We start from the raw sequence: 26,263 nt of genomic DNA on the forward strand, positions 1-26,263 counted from the left end.
GAAATCAAATACTGCAGGGCATTATGGGATACATGATGTCGTGGGGGGCATTATGGGATACATGACATGGAAAATCAAATGCCGAGGGACATCATGGGAAATGCCGCAAGGCATTATGGGACATAAAATGCCCCGGGCCATTGTAGGATACGTAATGTAGTGGGGCATTATGGGAAATCAAATCCCGCAGGGCATTATGGGATAGGTGATGCCGGAAATTACATGTCGCGGGGCATCATGGGAAATGCCGCACGGCATTATGGGATATCACATGCCCCGGGCCATTGTAGGATACGTAATGCAGTGGAGCATGCTGGGATACCAGGCCTGTGGGCACCGCAGGGCATCCAAGGGCATCAAGGATATGGGGCACGCAGAGCGCCAAGCCTACTGAGCTATGGCTGGGTGCGCACTGCAGGCACTGCGGGGACATGGTGGGCCATGCGATCACCCGAGGCCTGATGGGACAGGACGGGGTACGCTTGGTCACGGGAGCGCCCGCAGGGCATGCTGGGACACGAAAGGGCCTGGGATCGCGTGGTGCACGTGGGGTGTCCCCCATGTGTGCGTCCAGGGGGCCCACATGAGCAGCACAGCGAGCAGGCCCGGCTCTGGGGCTGGTCTTGAGGGAGGGAGGGGTGACAGGTCGGCTGGGGGCGGGCAGAGTCAGAGGTTCCAGGGTTCAGTGCAGCCCGGGGTGGGGTGGGTGTCCACAGGGCGCCGAGGAGGGAGTGGGCACGACGGCTGTGCCAAGCTCCCCTGCAGTGACTGCTGTGCCTGTCCTCCCACGGGGCATGCCCTGAGCAGGGAAATCGTCTGATCCCTGATCCCCGACTCTGCAGGGCCGCTCAGTCCCTCAACTCTGACTCCTCAGGGTCCCCCAGTCCCTGAACCTTGACCCTGCACGATCCCCTGCCTCCTCCCAATCTCTGAACTCTGACTCTGCAGGGCCCCAAGTCCCTGAACCCCGACTCTGCAGGGGTCCCTGCCTCATCCCCAGACCCTGCCAAGTAGGAGGTCCCCCTCAGACAGTGGGGGGTTCTCTGTGCCCACACAAAACCCCAAGTCCAGCTGTGGGGTCCCACATGCAGGCTGCCACTCTCACCTTGAATGAACCTTCTCACCTCAAGCAGCCACACACACACCCGCACCCCTGAGAGTCAGCCACCCAGAGAGGCTGGGCCACCAGACTTGAGCCGCGCTGTTTGGAGTAGGGGTTCAGGGGGCACAAGGCCCGCACTGTAGCACCGCAAGCTCGCAAACACCAGCGGGTGTCGATGTGTTAGTTAGAGCAAAGCACCGGCGAGTATCTATCGACTTGGGAGCTCACAGCACCGGCCACTCGCACGTCCGGACTGGGAAAGGAGATGAAATGGGAGGTGGACCTGCCCCGGCCGTGAGCTCCCGCGGGGTGATGGGGCCCAGAAGTCCCTGGCACTGCAGGGCCCCAACTTGGTCTTGGGTCAGCCAAGACTCATCCCAGGGTCCTGGGGGCCCCCAAAACTGCAAACCCGCCTTTTCTCCAGCAGGAAACACTCGCTCTTTCGGCATGGTTCCAAGAATTCCCAACTCACGTCACCAGGGAGAGAGCGGAAGGGGCCCCAGGAGACTCCCGGGGGGTCCTCTCATGCCCATCCCGGGCTGTGGGTGCGTGAGGGTGGCCGGGGTGGGGAGCACGGGCAGTTGCAGGTCAGCCGGTTCCATCCCCACCTCCAAGGGAGAGGGGGCAAGTCCGTTTCGGGGCTGCCACGGATAACCCCAGAAGGCTGGGGGCTCAGGGTGCCGAAAACATCCACAGGGACACGGGAGTCTCTCGAAGGAAGGGGTTCCCCACACTGTGCCCTACACAGAGGCAACCCTGCGCCGCACCGGGAAGGGGCCCATAGGGCAGGCAGCGGCTCCAGCCCACCTAGAGTTCCCCCAATCTCCAAAGTAAAACCCAGAGCCAACTCCCCAACAGTGGCGCTGGGGGCCTATCCTGCATCGCCTCAGGACACCCAAGGGTCCTGTCACCCACTCGGTGTGTGAAGCGAAGCTGTCGGCAGCAGGGAGAGAAGCTAAGAAAGGGGTGCAGGGGAGAGACCGAGAATGGAGCGAAGGTCAGGTGGTCTCAGGATGGTGTGCAGGTGAGGTGGTCGGAGAACGGGGTGCAGCTGGGGCGGTCTGGAAATGAGGTGCAGGGGAGATGCTCTGAGAATGGGCGAAGGCAAGGTGGCCCAGGAGTGGGCTGCAGGGGAGACATGCCCAGTTCTGCCAACGGGCTGTGAAGACCAGAGACTCCTCGTGGCATTCAGAACATGCCCCGTCCAGAAGCAAGGCCCAGTGTGTCTCGGTCACCTGTCCCCCTGGCAGCCCAAGTGCCAAGCTGACCCTTACCTGCCAGGGACCGAGCTGCTCGGGCTCTGTCTGCGCCAGAGGCCCTGCTGGGTGCCAGGGCTCAGGACGGATCGTGGCCTCACTCACCTCTGTGGGACGGGACTGGACGCCCCTAGAGTTCCAGGCAGCATCGTCCCACACAGGCGCCTCCGTGCCGCCAGGGAGGGCCTGAGCTGGGGGAAGCTGGGGTCAGCGTCGGGGCCCAACTGCCTCCTGATCTCTGGCACTGCTTCGCGCCCGAGTCCTGAGGAGCCCGGTGGCCCCGAGCACACACGCGCAACTCACAAGTACACGCTCGCAGGGACACACCCACACGCATGTCCATGATCACAGAGGCACACTCGCATGTGCATCCACACGTGCTCAGCCACACAAACACCTGCAAGCACACTCAGGGACATGCACACTCGCAGGCACGCCCATGCACTCGCTGTTCACGCGCACTCGCACTCATACAGGTGCAGACAATGAGCACTCGTGTGCAGACATGCTCATCTAAGTACACGCTTCGGTCCATGTTCGCAGGCACATGCAAAGGCTGAGGCGTGCGTGTGTACAGGCACGTGAAAACTCACGCTCACACAATACACTCACAGACGTGTGCACATATCTACTTGTATGTGCAATTCACACGCCCACGTGTATCCACACTCACAGGCGCACATGCAACAATATGCACGCGACACTCACACCACTCCAGGGTAGCATTTCGCCTCCCACTGAAGACACGTTGTTTCTTCTACTTCTTCGCTTCTGGAATCTTCTGTCGGCCAAGGGTGTTGCCCAAGGGTGGAGGTGTGACCGGGGAGTGTCGGGGAGGTTGGGTTCCAGGGACGAGATCTGGAGGGGAGGGCAAGGGGGTGTCTGTGCGATGTGGCCATGGGGAGGCCAGTTCGGAGGAAAAGACCCAGGGAAGGGAGCGGCAGTAGGACTCTGCGGGCGCAGGGACACTTGTCCCTCCCAGGTCCCACCTCGGGTCCCGGCTGCACGAGTGGAGCTGCTGTGGCCCGGGCTGTCTAGGCCTCCGAGGGCTCGGTTCGTGGAGGCTACTGAGTTGTGGGACGGTGTGCTGCGTGGGAGCTCAGGGACCCTCGTCCTGCTCATCACCCACACACATATCCATATACCCGCCCGACACCCACAACCACTCATGCGATCACATCACCTGCTCTCTCTCCTTCACACTCACACTCACACACACACACACACACACACACACACACACCCCTGCTCAGCCTCATGCTCGTCTGCTCAGCGTGTCACCCTGGCGCGACCCACCCTGCTGGTTTTCACATTGCTTCCATAGAACGTTCTGGGTCAGGCTCCTGGATGCTCGCTAGTCAATGGTCCCCAGGGCCCGAAGAGCATCTCCCAGAGACCCTCAGTCCGGCGCTGGGCCAGTATTCACCCCGTCCTCATCACTGTCGTCCTCAGCGTCCTCCAGGCAGAGCTGGGGGTCACATGGGGGTCCCTGCGGATCCTCAGCTCTGCGATCGTCCCCTAAACAAGAAAGGGGTCTCTGGCTGTGGTGAGAAGAGGCTCCAGCTGAAGCTCCGGCTCCACAGCACCAAGGAAAGCGGCGCAGGCTCCTCAGGCAGGCCGGTCCCAGGGGCAAGGACGTTCCACGCCAGGCCCTCGCACCCAGTCAGACCCCACGTCCAGATCCCACATCCAGTCAGACCCTCACGTCCAGTCAGACCCCCACGTCTAGTGCAGCCAGAGGCTTTTCTGGCTCCGCTCTGCAGCCTCCCAGCCTCGGGCACCCCTAGCCAAGGGTCCTGCTGCTGATCCTGCTGATCCTGCTGGTCCTTCTGCTTCTGAGATGCCTCCGACCCCTCCCCAGCGGCCTTCTCTCCCTTCAGCCTCAGGTGCCCGGCCACGTCCAGCTGAGCCACTAGGGGACGCCACTGCCTGCAGAAAAGTCTCCAGAACAGAAGTGTCCGACCCCCCTGACCCCCACGGCCATGGGACCCTCGGTGGCCTCTCTGCCTCTGTGCCTCCATGTGCGTATGGTGCAGGTATGCATTCAGCAACAAACATGCACCACACCTCCCTGTGCATAGGTGTGGACACGTATGCACATGCATCAACACACATGTTGAGGCATTTTACCCTCAAGTGCTTGCTCAGCTCAGTTCCTGGCCACCTGCCCCTCTAAAGGGGGGCAAGACTGTCCCAAAGGGGGCGGGATCAGGAGTCAGCACTGTAGGATGCCGGGGAGCAGCCAGGATGGAGGCGTGACACAGGCGCGCCAGGTCATGGGTCCCTGTGCCTACTGGCACATCCGGCACCCCTCAACTCCTGAGTTGTGACTAGGCTGCCCCGCCCAGGGTTCCCAAGCTTCTCCAGGGTGGCCCACGGGCTCTTGTGGTCTCAGCCTTCCAGTGCCAGCCCTGGTCAGCTCCTGGTCCCCGTCCTGGAGGGTGTGAGGAGGTCAATAACAGGTCCCTCTGTCCTTATCTGCTGTCTGTCCCTGCCTGTCCTGTACCTGACATGCATGGATGTCACAGGTCTTCCCTCTGTCCCTTAAGACAGCAGCCTAGGTTCAACAGAGGGGCAGTAGATGAGGTCTTGGGACCAGGGCATGGGAGACTCTGGCCTCCCCAGACAGAACCACATCTGTTAATTCCAGCCTGGGGTAGGGACCCCCTGAAGCCTGACGCTCAACCCCAAGGCTCTCCACTTCCACCCAGTTGCTGTGGCTGCAACAGAACCCTAGAGCCCTGCAAGCATCTTGGCCCCCTTGGTCCCAGCTCATGGTGGGGAAAAGTCAGTGCTCAGAGGCACAGACGTGGACACAGGCAATGCCCCATCTGTTCCTGCAATAATTCACTCTGTGTCCCATGGCCAGCCAGGGATCAGCGGGGGTCCAGAGGGGCTCGAGGTTGAGCTGCAAGACTCCAGCTTTGTCCTCTGACCCCGCAGGCCGGGGCCACCTCTGGGTGCCTGGCGGAGGCAGTTTCCAAACCAAACCCTCGTCTGACAGGACCCAGCAACCTGCACAGTACTGGGCAGCTCAGCAGTCTTGGGGGATCCAGGCTCCAAGCTCATCTCTTGCTTTTTGGTTTCCTTTTGTTTTGTTTTTTGGGTCACAACTGGGGTTGTGACCAGAGCTCAGGGGTTTACTCCTGGTTCTGCACTGAGGAATTGCTCCTGACAGGATCGGGGGACCATATGAGATGCTGGGAACCAAACCCAGGGCTGTCCCGGGTTGGCTGCATGCAAGGCAAACACCCTACCACTGTGCTATCTATCTCTCTGGCCCCTCATGTCTTCTTTTTTGTTTTGCTTTTGTTTTTATTTGGGGCCAGACCCAGCAGTACTCAGGGGCCACTCCTGGCTCTGTGCTCAGAGGGTGCTCCTGACAGACAGGCTTGGGGGACCCTAGGATCGGTGGGGTTTCATCCGGGTGAGCAGCATGCAAGGCAAACGCCCTACCCGTTATGCTAACATAATGCCTGGTGCCTGGCGGGCACCTCTCTTGTGGGGCATGTTAGTGGGTGACAAGGTGGCCGCCAGCCCTGTCCCCAGGCCCTGCACCCCCACCCGCTTACCTGGAACTTGTCGAAGTCATGGGCTCCTACCTGTGCCAGGAAGAGGCCGGCACCAGGTTCGAGCTGCAGGCCTGCCCCGAGGGTCACTGCACCTCCATGCAGTCCACGAAGAGCGTGGCCCAGAGCCTGCACCCGCTCAGCGCCAGGCACACCCCGTGGCCGGAAAAGGGAAAGGAGCGGCTCCGGGTAGAGCAGATGCACGTCCTGGGGGACGGCGTCCAGCTTGACGCCAAAGGCCACCATGGCCTGCACGCATCGGTGCCGGTGAACAGCAGCCCGGCCCGCTAGGAGTCAGGCCGCAGCCACAGCAAAGAAGCGGCCAGCCGCCTGTCCCCCCTTGGCATCGGGCGGAAGACCACAGCGGGGCCCACAGCAGGATCCTCCCCGGCTGGCACCTGCAGCGGTGCACCTGCGGGCAGAGAGACATAGTGGGACACTCCCGCGCACGCTGGCCTCCACTCAGCCCCACGTCTGTCCCACACTCGCCCCGCCATGCCCCCCGGGGGACCCCACAGAGCATGGGCACAGCCGGGGTGCCTGGAGGGAAGGTGGGGGACACGGACGGGACCCAGGACTGTCCTCGCCTCCCAGGGTGGGCACCTCTTGCCGAAGCCTCTTGGATCCCTCTGGGAAGGCCTGGTGGGTGTGACTGGAACTGAGCGACGGCGTGTGCAACTAAAGACGGTGTGTGATTGTGACGGCATGTGTGTAAGGAGTGATTGTGTAGATCCGAGGGGGGCGTGTGTGTAACTGAGGGACCATGTGTGTGCATCTGAGTGATGGCGTGTGTAACCGAGCAACAGTGTGTAACTGACGGTGTGTGACTGGGGGACAGTGGCGGTGCAGGTCCGCGACTGTTTCTGGGCTGTGACTACGAATGAGGGTGGGATTGTGTGTGACTGTGGTGTGTAACATGTGACTAGGTGATCGTGCGGAGTGTCTGTGACGGTGTGCATGTCAGCTGGCAGGACTGTGCACAGCACCTCTCCGCCTTGGGGCGCAGACAAAGCGCCTACAGCTCCAAAATGTGTCAAGGGAGCATCCTGGCACTTCCTCCGGAGACTGGGGTGAGCATGACGCCCCCCCACCCCAGCCAGTACCAATGCACCAAGACAAGGCTGAGGGCACCAGAGAGTGAGGCCGGCCAGCAGCCGCGCCACAAACGCCCTCAGCTCACGGTCCCTGAAGCCCACAGGCACGGGACACTCTCCTGTACCCCGGCAGCGACCGAGGGCAGAGGGACACCTCTGCGCACACGAACCCCCAAAACACACAGTCTGGCCTGGACCTCGTGATAGAAGTGAGGTCTCTGGAAGCAGACCCCAAGATCCAACCCGGCTCACAGGCAGTGTCACGGGCAGGAGGACCCAGGGTGCCGAGGGACTGTTGTCCCAGCCACCATCACGGTCTGATGACTAAGGCTGCACTCGGTCTGATGACTAAGGCTGCACTCTGACTCCCTGCTGCCGAAACCGCCATGTGCACCAGGGAGACACCCCCCACCCTGACCAGAGTCTACCAGGCTCGCCACAGAAGACTCTTCTTCCCTGAGCTCTGCATGCAGTTCTGGCCAAGACAAAACTGCCACTTCAGTGACCCACCAGAGACCACCGAGGAGCGATGCCGTGGCATAGCACCCCCGAGACATCCTGAGGAAGGGCAGGTGAACCCCATATCCGTGATGGACGGTGACTCGCCTGCATGGGAACAAATGGGTTTGCAAGTTTGTCCCCCTCCCTGAGCAGAGCCCACGACCCTCACTGGGGCCCACCAACCCTGGGGGGGTGAGAGTCCGCCTCAGGCTGGGGTGTCAGTGCTCCGTTGACCCGGCAAGGCAGAGTCCTCGGGTGCTGACCTGGAGGGACCTGTGGGGACTCTGTACCTTCCTCTCCGCTTGCCGTGACCCTTGCAGGGACTGACGAGCATATAGAGGCAGCAAAGGACATTGTGACACTCGGTCAGACGCACTCTTGGCGGTGCCACAAAGTAGGCCAAGGCGGCCAGGGTAGACATGCCAGTACACACATGCACTCATGCCACCACCCCTGTGGGGGGCAGCTATGAGCATGGCCCGAACACGTGAAGCACCGGAACGGGCAAGGCAGGTGCATCTCGGCTCGCATGTCGCCTGGGCCAGACCAGGCAGAGGCTCCTATCTTAGAGCGGCTGCTGCAGGGAGGCCAAGACCCCCACTTTGCCTCCCGGTGACAGTCACACCTGAAGGAGGGCACTTGCTTTCACAGAAGGAATCACATACCCCCGTGCGCCCCGGGAGGGAAGCCACTGACTTACTAGCACCCCCTGATCCCTCCTGATTCCTCCACCAGGCCACAGGGACGACAGGGACCAAACATCAGGTGGACCAGAGAGTGGACGGAGTGCCCAGTACATTGTCACTGGCTGCTCCGTACGCAGCTAGAGAGGGGTGGGTCACACACTGTGCATGTTGTACATGTGTCTGTGCACATGCTGGTGGTGTTTCCACGTGTGTCTGTGATGCACGTCTACACGTGTCTGGTGGCATGAGTGCATGTGTGTACTGGCATGTCTATGGTGCATGCAAGTCTTGGTATGTTCAAACGTGTGCATGTGCCTCTATGCCTGGACATGTGTTTCTATTGCTACTACATGTGTATCTGCGGTGTCTGCATTCATGCCTAGGTGCCTATGTAGGGATCCTTGGTAGGTAACAAAAGGATTGCCTTGGGCTGGAGAGATAGCATGGAGGTAAGGTGTTTGCCTTGCATGCAGAAGGACAGTGATTTGATTCCAGGCATCCCATATGGTCCCCTGAGCTGACCCTGTCAGGAGCTATTTCTGAGCATCTCCGGGTGTGACCCAAACACCAAAAGAAAAAAAAAGGGATTGCCTCAGGGGCAGGCAGAAGGGATTGATTCAAAGATTCAGCTGAAGATGAAGGAAGAAGAAGCAGGAAGACAGATGGCAGAAAGAGGTTGAGATGACAGGGCTGACTATGGAACCAGCAAAAAAGGTTTGAAATCTCCCCAATTTTTCTGTGCCTATGCAAACAAACATAAAAAGCACAAATTAATTTTTGTAATTGTTGTTTCTTGTTTTTTTTTTTCCTTTTAGTTTCATTCATCTATCTTTCGGGACCGTGGTTAGTGTTTTTTTTGGTTGTTGTCTTTATTGCTGTGGTGCTTTTTGGGTCTTCTTTTCTTTTGGTCTGATTTTTTTTTGTATTATTTTTATTATTTTATGTTTTGTTTTCCTTCCTTTTTCCCTTTTCTGAAACTGATTTTTATAGTCTCTAGAAGGACTTCTCCTGGTTTTTGTGTTTCAATTTTTGCCCCCCTAGTTTTCTTTTCTTTTTTTCTTACCTTCAAACAGAACCACATAACTTGAACCATCTTGTTCTGCCTCACAAATTGAGGGGGAAATAATGGAGGGCACCATTTTGACTTTGGTCAATAAAAATTAGTAAAAAAAAAAAAAAAAAAGAAGAATAAAATAAAATTTAAATTATAATAAAAAAATTAAGCACTTCATCCAAATAAACAAGAAAATGATTAAAAAAAAAAAGAATAAAAAAAGCTTAGGAGCCATATGTGGTGCCTAAGGTCTGAATAAAGCTGATGTCTCCTGAAACCATACTGTCTGTGGATCATTTCCTCATGGCTATCTTGAACCCTCAGACCCGCAAGCTGGAGTGACTTGGAGGAGCATGGCCCGAGGCCGGCAGAGAAAGGCCTCTCCATCAATCTCACCATCATCCAGCCCCATGCAGAACCCCATAAATAACATCCTATTCTACACAGAGCAACACTTGTATAGCATTAAAGAGCTTTCCCTAAATAAGACTGGTAGTGTGTCTTCACACGAATGCCTAAATTCTCAGGTAACAAGTAATCTTCTACATTAATAATTTTCACAATATATGTGCTATTTAATGTCTTCCATTTTATTTTTTAAATTTTTCTTCCTATTTTCTTTCAAAAGTTTTACTTACTTTGCCCTCCTTTATCTTAAAACATATATTTTAAAATCATTTATGTTAACTATGTGATTTTCTTTAATTATAAGAAAATGTTTAAGTATAGAATAATTTTATAGTCTTATGTATAGCCAAATCTATGAAGACTTGTAAAACTACAATATGGCAAACACTTTTGCGTCTTTTATTTTCCTCATTATATTTCTGAGTCTCAAAAATAACCATATATCTACCACTCCTTTATTAATTACTTATAAATAAAATGCATTCAAATATTGTAACTATAAGAAATTTGCCTTGCTTCATAATAATTTTGAAATAAATAATGCTATGAAGCTTTCACTTTATTTCTGTTATCATTTCAGAGATAGCTCTGTCCTTCCAAAGAGAGAACCACTTGCACCTCCAGGACCTGATCGGTTCAAATAATATTCCACTGTCTAATTATTCTGACTTTTTTCAGAAATTGGAACTGCAGAAACAAACCAGTCAATTGCATCATTTGTAGTCAAAGTAGCATAAAATTTCATCCTTATAGTTAGAAACTACAGACCTTTGCCACTCTGAACAAGACAGAGGATGGACCTTCTTGCCCACACTCCCTTTGTAATATTTCTAAGATGATAGAATCTCTAGTGTAGTTTCCCTGAAATGCTTAGGCTATTCAAATTAATACAGATCTAGAGAAATTTTCTCTTGGACCACATAAGAATAAACAACAAGAAAAAAAGAGTAAGCAACAATATCATTGCCCTCTTTACACTAACAGCTGACTAAGTTTGCAGATTTGCAGAAAGAAAACTCAGGAACTGCCTCGTTGCCTGGAAGGAGTCCCCTGCCTGGACTGACAAAGTCAGAGGCAGACTCAACCCCCAGGGCAGAATGCAGAGGATCCTGCAAATGCACACTGATAGCTGTGACTACTGGAAACTGCCTGGGAACAGAAGACATCAGAGTCTGCAGCTGGGACCAAATGCATCCTGATTGACCTAACAGACTCTCAAAACTAAAAATATCACTTCTTGCTCTTATGTATATGTTTCTTGTTAAATTTGGCCCCACCTTCCCCCAAAGTAAATCAAGACAAATCCACTTCTGCGCAAAGCTGAGTGGAGAATGCATCAAGGAACGACCCGTTGGACAAACATCAACTGAGTGTCTGAGCTAATACCAGGTAAATAACGATAAAGCAAACACTCCCCTGCTTCCTCCAATGAACTTGTTTTTTCGCAAACTGACAGCCAGAGAACCACAAAACTCAGGGTGAGGACTGGGTTTAATCCCCAGCTAAGAAGAAAATGAAGGAGGAGGAGGAAGAGGACGAAGAAGAGGAGAAGGAAGAAGAAAGGAAGAGGAGGAGGAAGGAGAAAGGAGGAGAAGAAGGAATATGACAACAAGAAAGACAAAGGAAAATGAACCATCTATTCTACAGCTGCCACAGCTAAAGTAATGTTGGGGGGATGAGGATGCGAACGGCTGACACTTTGCTCCTTATAAAGTACCATACCGCCACCAAGCTCTGATTTCTGAGACGGACAATTGAAGGTGACCTGGCCGGGCCAGGCCCGATGTGACCAGACCCAGCCCAGCTCACATACTAAGGGATCTGACTAGAGGTGGTAGATGATGCAGAAGACCTTGCCGGGGGACACGTGCAGGATGTCCGTGGCCGACACCACTGGTTCCAGAGCTCAGCGCAGCCCAGTTGCTCCCAGACATCCAAGTTCATGACGAACGAGGACATAAGGGCTACAAGAACAATTCCCAGCCATCAGCATCTGGGGTTTTATATTTATTTATTTATTTATTTTTTTTGGTCACACCCGGCAGCGCTCAGCGGTTACTCCTGGCTCTATGCTCAGAAACCGCTCCTGGCAGGCTCAGGGGACCATATGGGATGCTGGGATTTGAACCACTGTCCTTCTGCATGCAAGGCAAACGCCCTACCTCCATGATATCTCCCTGGGTCCATACAGGGTTTTGAAAAGTGCTTTTCCACCCAATCAGCATCCGTTCTTGCCACTCTCACAATTTCGGGCCAAGGCAGGGGGCCAGAGAAGGATTCCTCAAAACCAGCCACATTCATGCTTCCGCTCTGCAGAAGGGGGTCAGCCGGGGCTGCCAGGATGCTAGTGCAAGGAGCAGGACCCAGTATTCGAAAATCTCTGCCGAGTCAGAGGAGGAAGCAGGCTCTGTGATCAATTTTGTGGGTCACACCAGCAGTACTCAGGACACCCGCGGTGCCAGACTGGCCTATGCCCTGGCCCACTGGGCCTCTCCTCAGCCTGAAGTAGAGGAGGTAAACTGGAGCTCTAGGACCTTCCTGAATCCCACCTGTGCTCACCCAGCAACTGACCTCAATGTGGTAAAACCCTATAACATTGTGCTCAAGCTGTTATGTGGGTATTTGGGGGCTTTTTTCCCCCAGATTCCTGAGCACAGAAACAGGAATCAGCTCTGAACATTGCAGATGTGCCCCCTACCGAAAGAAAACAGCTAAAACAACTATGTGATTCTTTACAGACAACCTTTTGAAAGCCCCTGCCACCTCTGCCCCTGCATGCACCACAGGCCCAGAATGCAAGGAAGCCAAAGCACGCTGGCAAGCGCCCTCAGCCCAAAGGTCCTGACCTCTCCCTTCTCCACGAGCTCCTGCAGAGAATGACATGCCAGCCAGTGTTATCAGAGGAGACTAAGTCCTCTCCATCAACAAGCAATTCTGAGCTGAAGTGATAGCACAGCAGGGAAGGCATTTGCCTTGCGTGCAATTGATACAGGTTCGACTCAGGCATCCCATGAGGTCCCAGGAGTGATTCCCAAGTCCAGAACCTGGAGTAGTAGCCTGAGCGCCTCCAAATTTAACCCTAAAATAAACAAAACAAAAAAACAAAAACTGGGTGGGGGAGGAGGGGGTATTGAGTCACACCCAGAGGTGCTCAGGGCTCACTCCTAGTGGTAACCAGGGGACCATAAGGGGTGCTAAGGATAAAGTTGGGTGAGCCACGTGCAAAGCAAGCACTGACCAGCTGCAGAATCCCCCCCCCCCCGGAATCTTTTACAGTGAAAACAAGTAAGTGAAAACCTTAGGAGCTCCAGAAAGGATGTATGTGCTTACCCACTGCATTATTTCCTATGACAATGATGACTGGGAGCAGAGATATTATTCCAGCAGCAAACCATCCCAAGATGTTTATGTCTGTGTTCAAAAAAGCCTCACCTCCCTAAGATAAGATAAGATAAGATAAGATAAGAGACCAAAGGAATAAAAGATACATGAATTCTGGATTCCCAAGACTAGGAAACTCTCAAACAGATGCACAAGTCTCTGAAACCTTTTGTTCCTTTTCGAGAACAGTTATAAGAAAATGTCGGAAACAATGAATACAGGCAACCAGAGCATCCAGGATAAAAAACACACTCAAGTGTGGGCTTCAGGTAGCACTCGGAAGACAGGGCTGTGCTCCAGAACTTTTCCTAGGCCAATTCTAGGATCCCCAAACTTGGGATCCTAGGAAAGCAAACAGCAATAACCACCTTGGAAGCTCTCAGACCAAGGCGGGACAGGAGGAGGTTTCATCCTGCGCAACAAATGCCAGCACCCCGAAATCCCAAATGTGATCTAGCATCTGCAGCAGGAAAGAGGAGGGGAAAAACCAGTGTGTCTGGAAACAGAGAAAAGAGAAGTGTCAAGTCCCTAGGAGGAATGGCGGACAACAATAGGGTCCTAAGAAACTGGGAGCGACCAGGACCCAAGCAGGTCTGTTCTGGCCTCATCCCTGTGTGGAGGAGAGGCGAGCAGGACCCCGGGTAGAGTGGAGGACCCCGGGTAGAGTGGAGGACCCCGGAACTCCACGCCACAGCAGAGGGCACAATACGCATATCAATACACATAGCTGTGCTTGAAGGCTGTGCTCCGCGGACCCTGCCTTTGGAACCGGCACTTTGGAGCGGAAAAAATTTAAAGGAAAAAACATAACAACACCCAAGTGTCACTGCGTGCAACATGGATGTCTCCATTATTAAGGGAAGCACACACCAGATGTGTCTATTGGCTTTCCTGGTGCAGTGCCTGATTTCCCCCCAAGAAATATATCAGCCAGAAGGCCCGTTGGAGAAGTCAATCATAACCCCTGCATGGATTACTGGCTATATTCTCTAATATATATATACATGGCAGTGACATTATATTTCTCTTTCCTTTTATTTGGCTTTGCCTCCCTTGCAAAACTACAGAAATTCAGCCTCAGTCATTGTGCAGTCATAAGAAGTTTCAGTGCCAAAGACTTGCAAAGTCCAGCCAGCTACCTCTCTTTCTGTCAGCCTATTTCCTTCCAAAGGCCAAGTCAAACCAGAGCATCTTCAAGACAATGTCTTCTCTCCTTGTCTTTGAGAACCTCAGCAGGATGACTTTGCCTCGGGGACTTTCCCTGTCACTTTGAATACCTGCTAGCAAACAGGTTCGGCCAGTGTCCAGTTAGGCATTTTACTAGGGATGATTCTGTGCCCCTTTCTAAGTTTTATCTCTTTCTATTACCAGATCCTAGGAAGTGTGTCTTAGCCCTAGCTAGAAAACGACTCCCTCAGGTTCAGGATCTTTGTTATTCGAAAGGAAACCAGGATTCCCTCTCCCTTAACTTACACCAGCCATGACACCTCGGGCCAGGAACTACTTTGATGTGTGAGAAGTTGGCCTTGCTTTTCCTCGGGCTCCAACTGAAACCTATTCTGTTCCAAGGTTGCAAACCCTTTTGGAAAACCAAGAATGCAGGTTGATCGTTCGCACTTTGAAGGAACCAAGGCGGCATTCCTTCATGACGGGACTCCCTGTCCCCTCGGACAGTCCCTTGCCTTAATGTAAACGTGCCCATTCCTGTGGAAGCCTGTTGCCGCATCCACTCGTCCTCCGCGAAGGCCTCCGTCCACCAGGATCGCTGGCGCAGGACCCCGCGGCCCTCGGGGGCGGACGACGACGGACGGGGAGGAGGCGCAGGACCTTCCTCCGCCGCCGCCGCCTCCTCGTCTTCCGAGCCCGCCCGGCAGTGCGACCGCACCACCCGCCCGGAGACAGTGGCCGCCCCTGCAACACGCCGGCCAATCAGCGCCGAGCACGGCACGCCCCCGGCCACCCACCCAATGGCGTGTCACGGGGGTCACGCCCCTGCGTCCCCGCGACCAACCAGCGCCTAGCATGGGCACGGGCACTCCCCACTCTCCCCAATCTGCATAAACAAGACCACGCCCCCTAGCCTACGCTCGCCCAACCAGCGCTAAGTAGGGTCACGCCCCCTGAGACGCTCCGCCCAACCGGCGACCAGGCCCCCAGCAGTCTCACCGCGCATGCGCCCACTCACTGGCCACGGCCAAACTCCCGCCAGAGCCTTTCTCACGCTCCCGCGGAGCCTAGGAAACAGAGACTGGCGGACTGTGGGCTAGAGAAGCCGGAAGCGACTCGGGGACAGGACCGGGACGGGGAGGCCTTCTGCCCCGCAGGGACCGGCCCTCATCTCGGCTCTCCTTGCAGGCTCCGTCAGATGACAAGTGGGGATGCGACCCGCGTCCCTGCCCCGACGGCCCAGCACACGATGAAGGGCCTCGTGGCTCTGAGGGCCGTGGCTGCTGCCGGCCCTTCCCCGCCTCCCAGCACGTCTGTCCGAGTGGGAAGGGGACCCAGGAGGAGAGAGCATGGGTGCTGGGGAGGCAGGGGATCGGCACAATACCCCACAGACGCCGCCTCCAGGATGGGCACAGGGGGCAGGAGGGCCGCAGCACACGTAGCAGCTCCCGTCCTGACCACCATGCAGCTGGGCGCAGCACATCGCACCCCACAATCACACCCAGAAATGCTGGCAGACACCCCAGTCTTAGCACAGTCTCACCACAGTCGCACACAGACACCCGACGGTCTCACAGCACACTTGGTGGAGGCCTTTGGGTTGGTCCTCATGTTGCCTTGTGGCCGCAATAGTGGTCCTTATACTGCCTTCTGATCCATTGGTTCTTCGGTCTACATGTTCCAAAGATGTTTCCCCATGGCCTCCTCATCTGGCTCTTTTCCCTCCCCTTGGGGGTGGGCTTGGTTTTTCCCAAGAAAAGCTGCTTTGGAGGTCTGGAGGGGCAGCCGCCCTCTTGGCTCGTGGTTCCAAGTGGTGGAAAGACTGGCTTGTGAGTGAACAGCTTGCGGTGGGAGTTTCTGGCCTGCTATCGCTTCCCAAAGGTGTGTGGATTATTTCCTGCGTTGGAATTGTTGCCGGGCCTGTGTCTCTCTTGCCCTACCCGGATTGGGGCCATCGGGATCCCTCTACCTCTCTGGGGATTGTGGAACACACAACCCACCATTTCACACACAGTCACACCTCAAAATCACACACAGGCACCCCAGTCCCAGCACAATCTCATGGTACAATCACACCAGCACAATCTCATGGCACAATCACACAGTCTCACAGCACTGTCATGGCCCACAATCCCACTCCACAGTGTCACATATCACAATCGCAGCACTCCACAGTCACAAACCACTATCATACACCGCAACCGCAAACTACCAGCACAATCACACCTCATTCCCTACAATACACCCATAATCTCACCCTTCACTCACACACACAGCCCGTCACACACCCCACAGTCACACAGACACCCCACAGCCTCACAGCACAGTTTCACAAACCACAGTCACATAAGACACACACATGAACACTCACCAATCATTATTACCTACTCTAGGAAACAGAACATGTCTCAGAAGGATTTCTTTAGTAAGCATTGTAGGATGTGTCATATAAAGTTTGTCTGCTCTTTGGCTAAGTAGAAATGTCCAATGATGCTTTCCTCTGAGGATTTTTTTAAACAATCACAGTCTGCCACCATTAACCATCACAACAGTTCTTTAAACCAGACAGCATATGGCAGAGAGAGCACAGACACATGAAAACCATCCACACCCCTTTCTCCAGCCATGAGTCCACCTTGACTTCCCAATGTTGCTTCCTGCCTGGGTAAAGTAGCAAAACTGCGTGGGCTGCTGGCAACCTGATCTCTGGACATGTTTTCATAGTAAGCAACATACAGAGTAATGGAAATCCACTTGTGTTTTCCTTTTTTTATTGGCCTGAACTCATTTTCAGATACTTCAACTTTTTAATTTCCTGTAACTGTCCATCAAAGAATATAACGAGCTAAGAAAATACTGAAACAAAGTCAGATCAATTGATTATTGGCCCAAAGTCATGTTTTTTATTTGTTTGTTTGTTTTGGGGTCACACCGAGCAGTGCTCAGGGGCTATTCCTGGCTCTATGCTCAGAAATCGCCCCAGGCAGGCTCGGGGGACCATGTGGCATGCCGGGATTAGAACCACCATCCTTCAGCATGCAAGGCAAATGCCTTATCTCCATGCTATCTCTCAGGACCCACAAAGTCATGTTTTAATTGGTCCTAAAGGAATGTACTACCCCAAAACCAGATCTTTGGGGATCAAAGCAAAAGGCTCTTAGAACAGCCAAATGGACTCCATATTGTTTAAACGACTCTTTCTTTCCTGGAAACTTCTTCACTATACTCTATGCACAGCAACCCTAAACAGAATCTTGTTCGAGTACTTTTAGGCTGCCCCAATCCAGGATAGGTCACAACCCCCAACCCCCATTTCCCTCCCAAGGCTCTGAAAAGCACAATATGGAACTATTTCTTCATGAAACTACCAACACACTTCCAAAACAAGTAGCTCGCAAGTCATTTAAATTCATGGGCTCCCTGGTATGTAAAAATGAATAAACCAAACAATTTTTACATAGTTCAATTTTCATGTGGTAATTAAAAATAACTGACACATCAGACAATTTCAGTGAAAGCAACAGTTGAATTATAAATTGTAATGCTTGTTAAACTACGTACAGAAAGAGCTGAAAAGTCCTATGCAAATGCACTTTTAAGTTATGCCACAGTGCTCCTTCCATCCTCAAGATGAAGGTAATTTACAGTCAATCTCTGAATGCTGAACCAATGTTATATCATGTCCTTAGTACAATGAAAGTCCTTAGAAACCAGCTTTTCTCCTATGTTTCAACAAATCTTAATCAACTGGTACTTTGGCTGAGAGATGTTTATCAAAGATGCCATAAGATTCTATACAATAAGGAAACACTCAATTTCCTGAGTTTTACTAGTTTTGGTTATAAGTATTTTGCCCAGATAATCTATTGCACTTTATTTCTAGAAATGCAGTCCCAAAGTGCAGAACTACAGTGTATACAACAAAAGCAAAAACTCTCAGTAGTAAATCTTACTTACAGCATTCTGTCCACAAGTATACATGCAAAAATCTCATTAAGCAATATTTTACCACAAATTATAGAGTGCAGGTAATGTGCTTCTTGTTAATGCTTTTATTCTATATAAATCACTGCCATAGGCTAATATTGAAAAGGCAAATAAACTGCACAGATGCAAGACAAGAATTTGTTCACTCAACTCTAAAAGGTGATTTTTTTTAATTATGATAAATACAGAAGGGTTTGATATCGCCTTAAACGAAAAAGCATTGATTCCCACTGTCGTAAACCAAAACACACCAAAACCTCCATACATCTTATGGCATTCCACCTTAAAATTATATTGGGCTTATTTCTAAACCAAGAAAAATGCCAAGAGTCAAAATGAAATACACTGGATATTTTAAAGATTTAATAGCCATTATCAAAAAATATTACATTTTTTCAAGACACAGAAATGTTGCTATGATGCTGGGAGCCCAGGACCCTTTCAATAGCTGCCTTCAGATCACCTCCTGTTGCTATTAGCGCTTGTAAGTTTGCTTCTTGGTTCAAAATTCCCATTGCACTGAGCTGTTCCAGTTGTTGTTGAAATCTCACTTTTAGATTCTGATGAAAAGGGGAAAAGAAAAAAGAAAGCTATATCCTCATTTTAGAGTGAAAAATCATTCTAAATAACACAAATATCACATTAATGTAACTCAACTGCTTTTAAACACAATCCCAACCTAATAAAGGTATAAAGAGCTGGGCTTTCTCTAGGAACATTCAACTTACATCCAATATTTTCTCGTTTCTCATAGAAGCGACCAGCCATCAATCTCTGAATATCACTGAGGTTTTATGCCCCACATAAAAAGAAAATAAAGCTAGATAGGTTGGTGTGTTCTCAAAGTTATAACCAAAGTTCTATTCCTCTGACACATTTTATTAAATTTTATTTTAATAAAAAATGTTACCAACAGCTGACTGTTGGTCACACACTCAACATCATAGTTGAGTCTGAGTTATACAATGAGTCAGGATCATTCCCACCACCAATGTTAACCTCCCTCCAAAATCGCACCAGAATACATCCTATACCACTACCCTTTGTTCCCTGGCCTGCCAGTATAACAGGCCCCTTTCAGTTTAGATTGTTCAAGTTTATGTCCCTTGATTCTATTGTCATTGACTTTGGCTTCTATATTTAGTTCTGTCCTTCTTTATTTCCCTTCCCTGACACATTTTTATAAAACTGTTAAAGTCACTTTCCCAAAATAACCTGTTTAAGGAAGATGACCAAAAATGCATTTTGTAAGGCAACTCTAAACATTAAGCACTGAGTAGTTGCATTTCTTCACAATGCCTGTAACACTTTCTATAATGTCTACACTCAAGTCTCCTTTAATGCAACATTTATCAAGTTTTGTGTGACCTGTTTTGTGAGAATTATATTAATATTGTGCCTTTCATTACACAGCAAAGTACTATCACTGTCCCTTCTTATGGGGGGTGATGAAAAATTTTAACATTAGAAATAAAAAACACAAACAGAAAAGTGCTATTACTTGAGGATTTACTTCAGCAAGAGTTGGTAGCATTTGTTGGATAAACTGCCTGTGTCCAGGTTCAGTAGTTCCTGCTGTGAGGCTTGTGTTTCCCTGGGTGCAGAGTCAGATCCCTTGGGTCCTGAAGAGCCTCCAGTATTTGCTAATGCCCTGTTGTAAGTCAGCCCCTGAAGAGGTTGACTGATGGAGGATGAGGCCTTTCTCTCCCAGCTCGGAGCACGCATCTGCCACCCTGTCTAGCCGATGGTTCTGGGGTGAAACGACGGGTAAACAGCTCGCAGACAGTCAGGCTTGTGGAAATATTACCTTTATTCGGTGGACAAGACTGAAGTCCAAATACTCAGCCTCAGTTCCAGCAAAAAAGCCCCGGCCTTCCACAGACCCTTGTTTTTATCCCCCAGAATCAGGTACTACCCAATGGTGGGATCAGATACCAACCAATGGTGGAAGCAGAATAAGGTACTACTCTAGGTGGGGGCAGAATGCCAGGTCACACCCTAGGGTAGGGCACAATCACCAATCAGGTTAGGGTGAGTAACATAGTAATCCCCTAAAATATTTACATACACAACAATGCCCCATACTAGGGGTAAACCTAGGGAAAAGTAAAAATTAGGAACAAATCTTCCATTTTTTTAAAAAAAGGATGCATGGCCGTGCTACATGCTACATGGCTCTTTCTAAGAAAAGAACTTTTCTAAGAAAAGAACACCATCGCAACAAGAAGAAAAAATCACACTAAGAACTGTGCTGGATCACAGAAGCAAGCATTTCTCTCCAGACTGTCTTCTCTGCTGCGTGCTCGGGCCTAAGATTTGATCCTGTGTGAGGCTTCATCCACGGAGGACTCCCCTCCCTTAGAGGCAAGTCGGCCCATCCAGAAAGGGCGGAGCCAGAGGAGTGTGCTGCCTGCATTATTTAGCCAATGAATACCACCACAACACGTAGAAAAACCCACAATACAAGTGTGACAATGTGGAAATAAAGCAGGCCAGCATCAGACATAGAGAATGAAGATGACAATTATGATGACCAGATAATGACCAACCAACTAATCAACCTCTTAAATAAGGACTTAGACTTATCAATATGGAAGATGCTCAATGAACTCAAAGAAACCATGGATCGAGTTGAACAGAACACTAATAAGAACCAAGAAAATATGAAGACAGAAATCACAAAACTCCAAACTAAAATAATATGTCAACAGGCCTGAAAAACTCAGTAAACGAAGTGAATGACAAAATGGATAAGCTCTGGGACAGGGTATCAGAAACTGAGAATAGACTTGGTGCTGTGGAAGATGAGATACATAACAATTCCATACAGCAGGAGAGATTGGGAAAAAAAAACTTAAAGCAAATGAACAGACAATGGAAAAATTAGTCAAAAAATGGGAACAGGGGCCGGGCGGTGGCGCTAAAGGTAAGGTGCCTGCCTTGCCTGCGCTAACCTTGGACGGACCGCGGTTCGATCCCCCGGTGTCCCATATGGTCCCCCAAGCCAGGAGCAACTTCTGAGCACATAGCCAGGAGTAACCCCTGAGCGTTACTGGGTGTGGCCCAAAAACCAAAAAAAAAAAAAAAAAAAATGGGAACAGATGAAAATAGAGCAATTGCTCTCCTAGGCATATATCCCCAAGATGGAAGGACATTCATTCCAAAATACGTATGCACCCCACTATTTATTGCAGCACTCAGTATAATAGCCAAATCTTGGAACCAACCTCGATGTCCAACAACAGATGAATGGATCATTAAGATGTGGTACATATATACAATGGAATATTACATGGCAGTTAGAAATGATACAATTACAGACTTTGCAGCAACGTGGATGGACCTAGATCATGTTATGTTAAACGAAGTAAGTCAGAAGACAAAAGAAAAACACAGAATGGTAGCACTATTCTGAAACACCTAGAACACATAAAAAACAAAAAAATGACATTGAAGAAGCATAACTGCTAGAACCACAAAGAAAGACTTCATAAACTCCATTCCCTGATCTGCACAGCCACCAAGATCTTTAGAAACAGGTCTGATTTTACCATCCAAGATAAAGTAGAAGTCTTCCACATACCACGAAAGCAGCAAGAGGAGAATAAATGATCTATTTTTGACGTCTTTATTTTGGTGTGGAGATTACAGTTGATGTCTCCAATATTATTTTATTTTATTTTGTTTTGTCTTTCTCTTTCTTTTTTGCACTTGAGTATGATTGATTTCAGAACCGAGATTATTGTGTGGTGCCTGTCTTTATTGCTGTGGTGCTTATCGGTTATTTAATTCGATATTTTTTTTTTGGTGTATTGTTGTGGTATTTTAATTACTTTTTTCACATCCTCTCTCAAACTGAGGTTGGAAGCCTCTAGACAGGACTCTGCCTATTTTCAGCATATTTGATTTTTGATTGAGAAGAGGACATATTAGGTGATGGGTATTCCCCTGATTCAATGTGAATATGTACCCAAAATACTACAGTGAAAGATATGTAAGCCATTATGAAAAAAAAAATTGTGTTTTTAATCAGAAATTTTCTTTGACTTACATGTATTATTATTATATCAATTATATTATATGTTATGTTATGTCACTATATTATGTTATATTAGTTTACCTCATTATGTTAATCAATTTTGTCCTTTAAATGAATTCTTACTTTAAAAAAAAAAAACAACTTTAGTTTGCTCTGAAGAAAAAAAAAATAAAATAAATAAAAGATAAGATAAGGCCTCCCAAATCTTACCAAAGGCTGTGTTCTTTACACTGGCTGTATAGAAAGAGAAGGTACAGTAAAGGCACCCCATATACACCTCAACACAGGCCCCTTGCCGGGTATGTATTGTGAATTGGGGGACAAAAAAAAAAAAGAAAATAGAAGTCTATGATAAGCTCAGCAGAAACAACTTAAGAATCATTGGAGTCCCAGAGAACCAGGAAGAAAATTTCCAGAAAGAATCAACAGTCAAGAACATCATTAAAGAGAAACTTCCAGAGCTAAAGAATATATGTGATTAAATCCTGCATGCTCAAAGAGTACCAACCAAAAGAGACCCCAGAAAAACCACCCCAAGACACATCCTAGTCACAATGACGAATCCCACAGATAGAGACAGAATTCTGAAAACAGCAAGATCAAAACGGGAAATTACATTCAAGCAAGCATCCTTGAGATTTACAGCACCAGAAACATTCAATGCCAGAAAGCAGTGGTAGGATATTGTGACAAGACTGAATGAAATGAATGCTTCACCTAGAATACTGTACCCAGCAAAACTCACTTTCCGGTTTGATGGAAGAATACATGGTTTCACAGACAAAAACCAGCTCAGAAACTTTACAGACTCAAAACCAGTCTTAGGAGAAAAACTGAAAGACCTAATTTAAGACAAGAGTAACCAAAAGACACACCAAATTTCGATATAAAGATGGCATTAAATCCCAGGACAATTCTTTCTCTCAACGTCAATGGACTAAATGCACCAGTTAAGAGACACAGAGTGGCTAAATGGATCAAAAAACTCAATCCAACCTTCTGCTGCCTACAAGAAACGCACCTGAATAGTCAGAACAAACATAGACTCAAAATAAAAGGCTGGAGAAAAACTATCCAAGCAAACAACACCCATAAAAAAGCTGGAGTGGCCATACTAATATCAGATAATGCAAACTTTATACTCAGGAAGGTTGTAAGGGACAAAGATGGACATTTTATATTAATCAAGGGATATGTAGAGCAGGAAGAAATAACTCTCCTAAACATATATGCACCGAATGAGGGGCCAGCAAAATATTTAATACAACTGTTGACAAATCTGAAAAATAATATTAATAACAACACAATAATTGTGGGGGACCTCAACACGGCTTTGTCAACACTGGATAGGTCAACCAGACTGAAACCCAACAAGAATATACTAGACCTGAGGAGAGAAATGGAAGAAAGAGGCCTAGTGGATATATATAGGACACTACATCCCCAGAAACCTGGATACACATTCTTCCCCAATGTACATGGGACATTCTCCAGGATAGACTACATGCTAGCACATAAAACATACCTCCATAATATCAAGAGGATAGAAATTTTGCAGACTACCTTCGCTGACCACAAGGCTCTGAAATTATTTGTGAATTCCAAAGGGACTCAGAAGAAAAACTTTAACACCTGGAAGTTAAACAGCCTCACACTCAATAACCAGTGGATCCGCAATGAAATCAAGGAGGAAATCAAAAGGTTCCTGGAAACAAATGACAATAAAGACACAAACTATCAGAACTTATGGGACACAGCAAAAGCAGTACTGAGAGGAAAATTTATAGCTTTGCAAGCACACATCAGGAATGAAGAAGGAGCTTACCTGAGTAGCTTAATGACAATAGAACTAGAAAGTGCTCAACAAAAGGACCCAAAAATAGGGAGACAGAAGAAAATAACAAAGCTGAGAGCAGAAATCAAAAAAGTGGAAACCCAAAAAACAATCCGAAAGATCAACGAAAGCAGAAGTTGGTTCTTTGAAAAAATAAACAAGATTGATAGACCACTGGCAAAACTAACAAAGAAAGAGAGAGAGAGAGAGAGAGAATTGATAACTCATATTAGGAATGAAAAAGGAGAGATCACTACTGATATGACAGAGATTCAAAGGGTAATCGGAAACTACTTTGAGAATCTCTACACCACTAAAAATGAGAACCTGGAAGAAATGGATAAATTCTTGGACTCTTATAATCTTCCACGGTTGAAGGAAGAGGATGTAGCATATCTAAACACCCCCATCACTATTGATGAAATTAAAATGGTAATCAAATGTCTGCCAAAAAACAAAAGCCCAGGCCCAGATGGATTCACTAATGAATTCTTTCAAACTTTCCAAGAGGAACTACTACCAATCCTGGCAAGACTCTTTCATGAAATTGAACAAACGGAAACACTTCCAAATAGCTTTTATGAAGCCAACATCACCTTGATACCTAAAACAGACAGAGATGCTATGAAAAAAGAAAACTACAGACCAATATAGCTGATGATTGCAGATGCAAAGATCCTCAACAAAAACCTGGCAAATATGATTCAATGCCTCATTAAGAAGATCATCCACTATGATCAAGTAGGTTTCATCCCAGAAATGCAAGGATGGTTTAACATCCATAAATCTATCAATATACTACACAACATAAACAACAAGAAAAATAAAAACCACATGATCATATCAATAGATGCAGAGAAAGCATTTGATAAGGTCCAACACCATTCTTGATCAAAACTCTCAGCAAGATGGGAATGGAAGGAACCTTACTCAATATAGTTAAGGCCATCTACTATAAGCCAGTGGCAAACATTATCCTCAATGGAGAAAAACTAAAAGCCTTCCCTCTAAATTCTGGCACAAGACAAGGCTGTCCTCTCTCACCACTCCTATTCAACATAGCACTGGAAGTACTTGCTATAGCGATTAGGCAAGAAAAAGATATCAAGGGAATCCAGATAGGAAAGGAAGAAGTCAAGCTCTCACTGCAGATGACATGATACTCTACTTAGAAAACCCTAAAGACTCTACCAAAAAGCTTCTAGAAACAATAGACTCATATAGCAAGGTGGCAGGCTACAAAATTAACACACAAAAATCAATGGCCTTTCTATACACCAATAGTGATAAGGAAGAAATGGACATTAAGAAAACAACCCATTCACAATAGTGCCACACAACCTCAAATATCTTGGAATCAACTTGACTAAAAATGTGAAGGACCTATACAAAGAAAACTATAACTCTGCTCCAAGAAATAAGAGAGGATGCGCAGAAATGGAAACACATACCCTGCTCATGGATTGGCAGGATTAACATAATGAAAATGGCAATACTCCCCAAGGCATTATTACAGATTTAATGCTATCCCTCTAAAGATACCCATGACATTCTTCAAAGAAGTGGATCAGGCACTTTTGAAATTCGTTTGGAACAATAAAAACACCCTAGAATAGCTAAAGCAATCATTGGGAAAAAGAATATGGGAGGAATTACTTTCCCCAACTTTAAACTTTACTACAAAGCAATAGTTATCAAAACAACATGGTATTGGAATAAGGACAGGCCCTCAGATCAGTGGAATAGGCTTGAATACTCAGAAAATGTTCCCCAGACATACAATCACCTAATTTTTTATAAAGAACCAGGAAATCCTAAATGGAGCAGGGAAAGCCTCTTCAACAAGTGGTGTTAGCACAACTGGCTAGCCACTTGCAAAAAAGTGAACTTAGACCCCCAGCTAACATCATGTACGAAGGTAAAATCCAAATGGGTTAAAGACCTCGATATCAGACCCGAAACCATAAGATATATAGAGCAACACATAGGCAAAACACTCCAGGACATTGAAACTAAAGGCATCTTCAAGGAGGAAACTGCACTCTCCAAGCAAGTGAAAGCAGAGATTAACAGATGGGAATATATTAAACTGAGAAGCTTCTGCACCTCAAAGGAAATAGTGCCCAGGATACAAGAGCCACCCACTGAGTGGGAGAAACTATTCACCCAATACCCACCAGATTAG

General features: G+C 48.8%; 2 protein-coding genes, 1 long non-coding RNA gene and 1 other non-coding gene across 4 annotated transcripts in view; 1 reads left to right on the forward strand and 3 right to left on the reverse strand.

The window, feature by feature from the left end:
* The window catches only part of LOC126025919 (uncharacterized), a 188,587-nt gene that overhangs the window by 71,841 nt on the left and 90,483 nt on the right, over positions 1 to 26,263 (reverse strand). The window lies entirely within an intron of this gene.
* Positions 3,757 to 6,174, reverse strand: LOC126025684 (collagen alpha-1(XVIII) chain-like). Its single transcript, XM_049785487.1, has 2 exons — positions 5,931 to 6,174; positions 3,757 to 3,899 (listed from the first exon to the last, which is right to left on the reverse strand). Exons 1-2 carry the CDS (start codon positions 6,171 to 6,173, stop codon positions 3,858 to 3,860), a joined length of 285 nt encoding a protein of 94 aa, XP_049641444.1. The 5' UTR covers position 6,174; the 3' UTR covers positions 3,757 to 3,857.
* Positions 11,537 to 14,376, reverse strand: LOC126025690 (uncharacterized). Its single transcript, XR_007501502.1, has 3 exons — positions 14,191 to 14,376; positions 13,001 to 13,106; positions 11,537 to 11,634 (listed from the first exon to the last, which is right to left on the reverse strand). It is a non-coding gene; the product is annotated as an uncharacterized LOC126025690 (long non-coding RNA).
* LOC126026395 (small nucleolar RNA SNORA51) lies at positions 22,438 to 22,570 on the forward strand. Its single transcript, XR_007501681.1, has one exon. It is a non-coding gene; the product is annotated as a small nucleolar RNA SNORA51 (small nucleolar RNA).

This window comes from Suncus etruscus, chromosome 13 (genome assembly GCF_024139225.1).
Source record: "Suncus etruscus isolate mSunEtr1 chromosome 13, mSunEtr1.pri.cur, whole genome shotgun sequence".
Taxonomy (NCBI): domain Eukaryota; kingdom Metazoa; phylum Chordata; class Mammalia; order Eulipotyphla; family Soricidae; genus Suncus; species Suncus etruscus.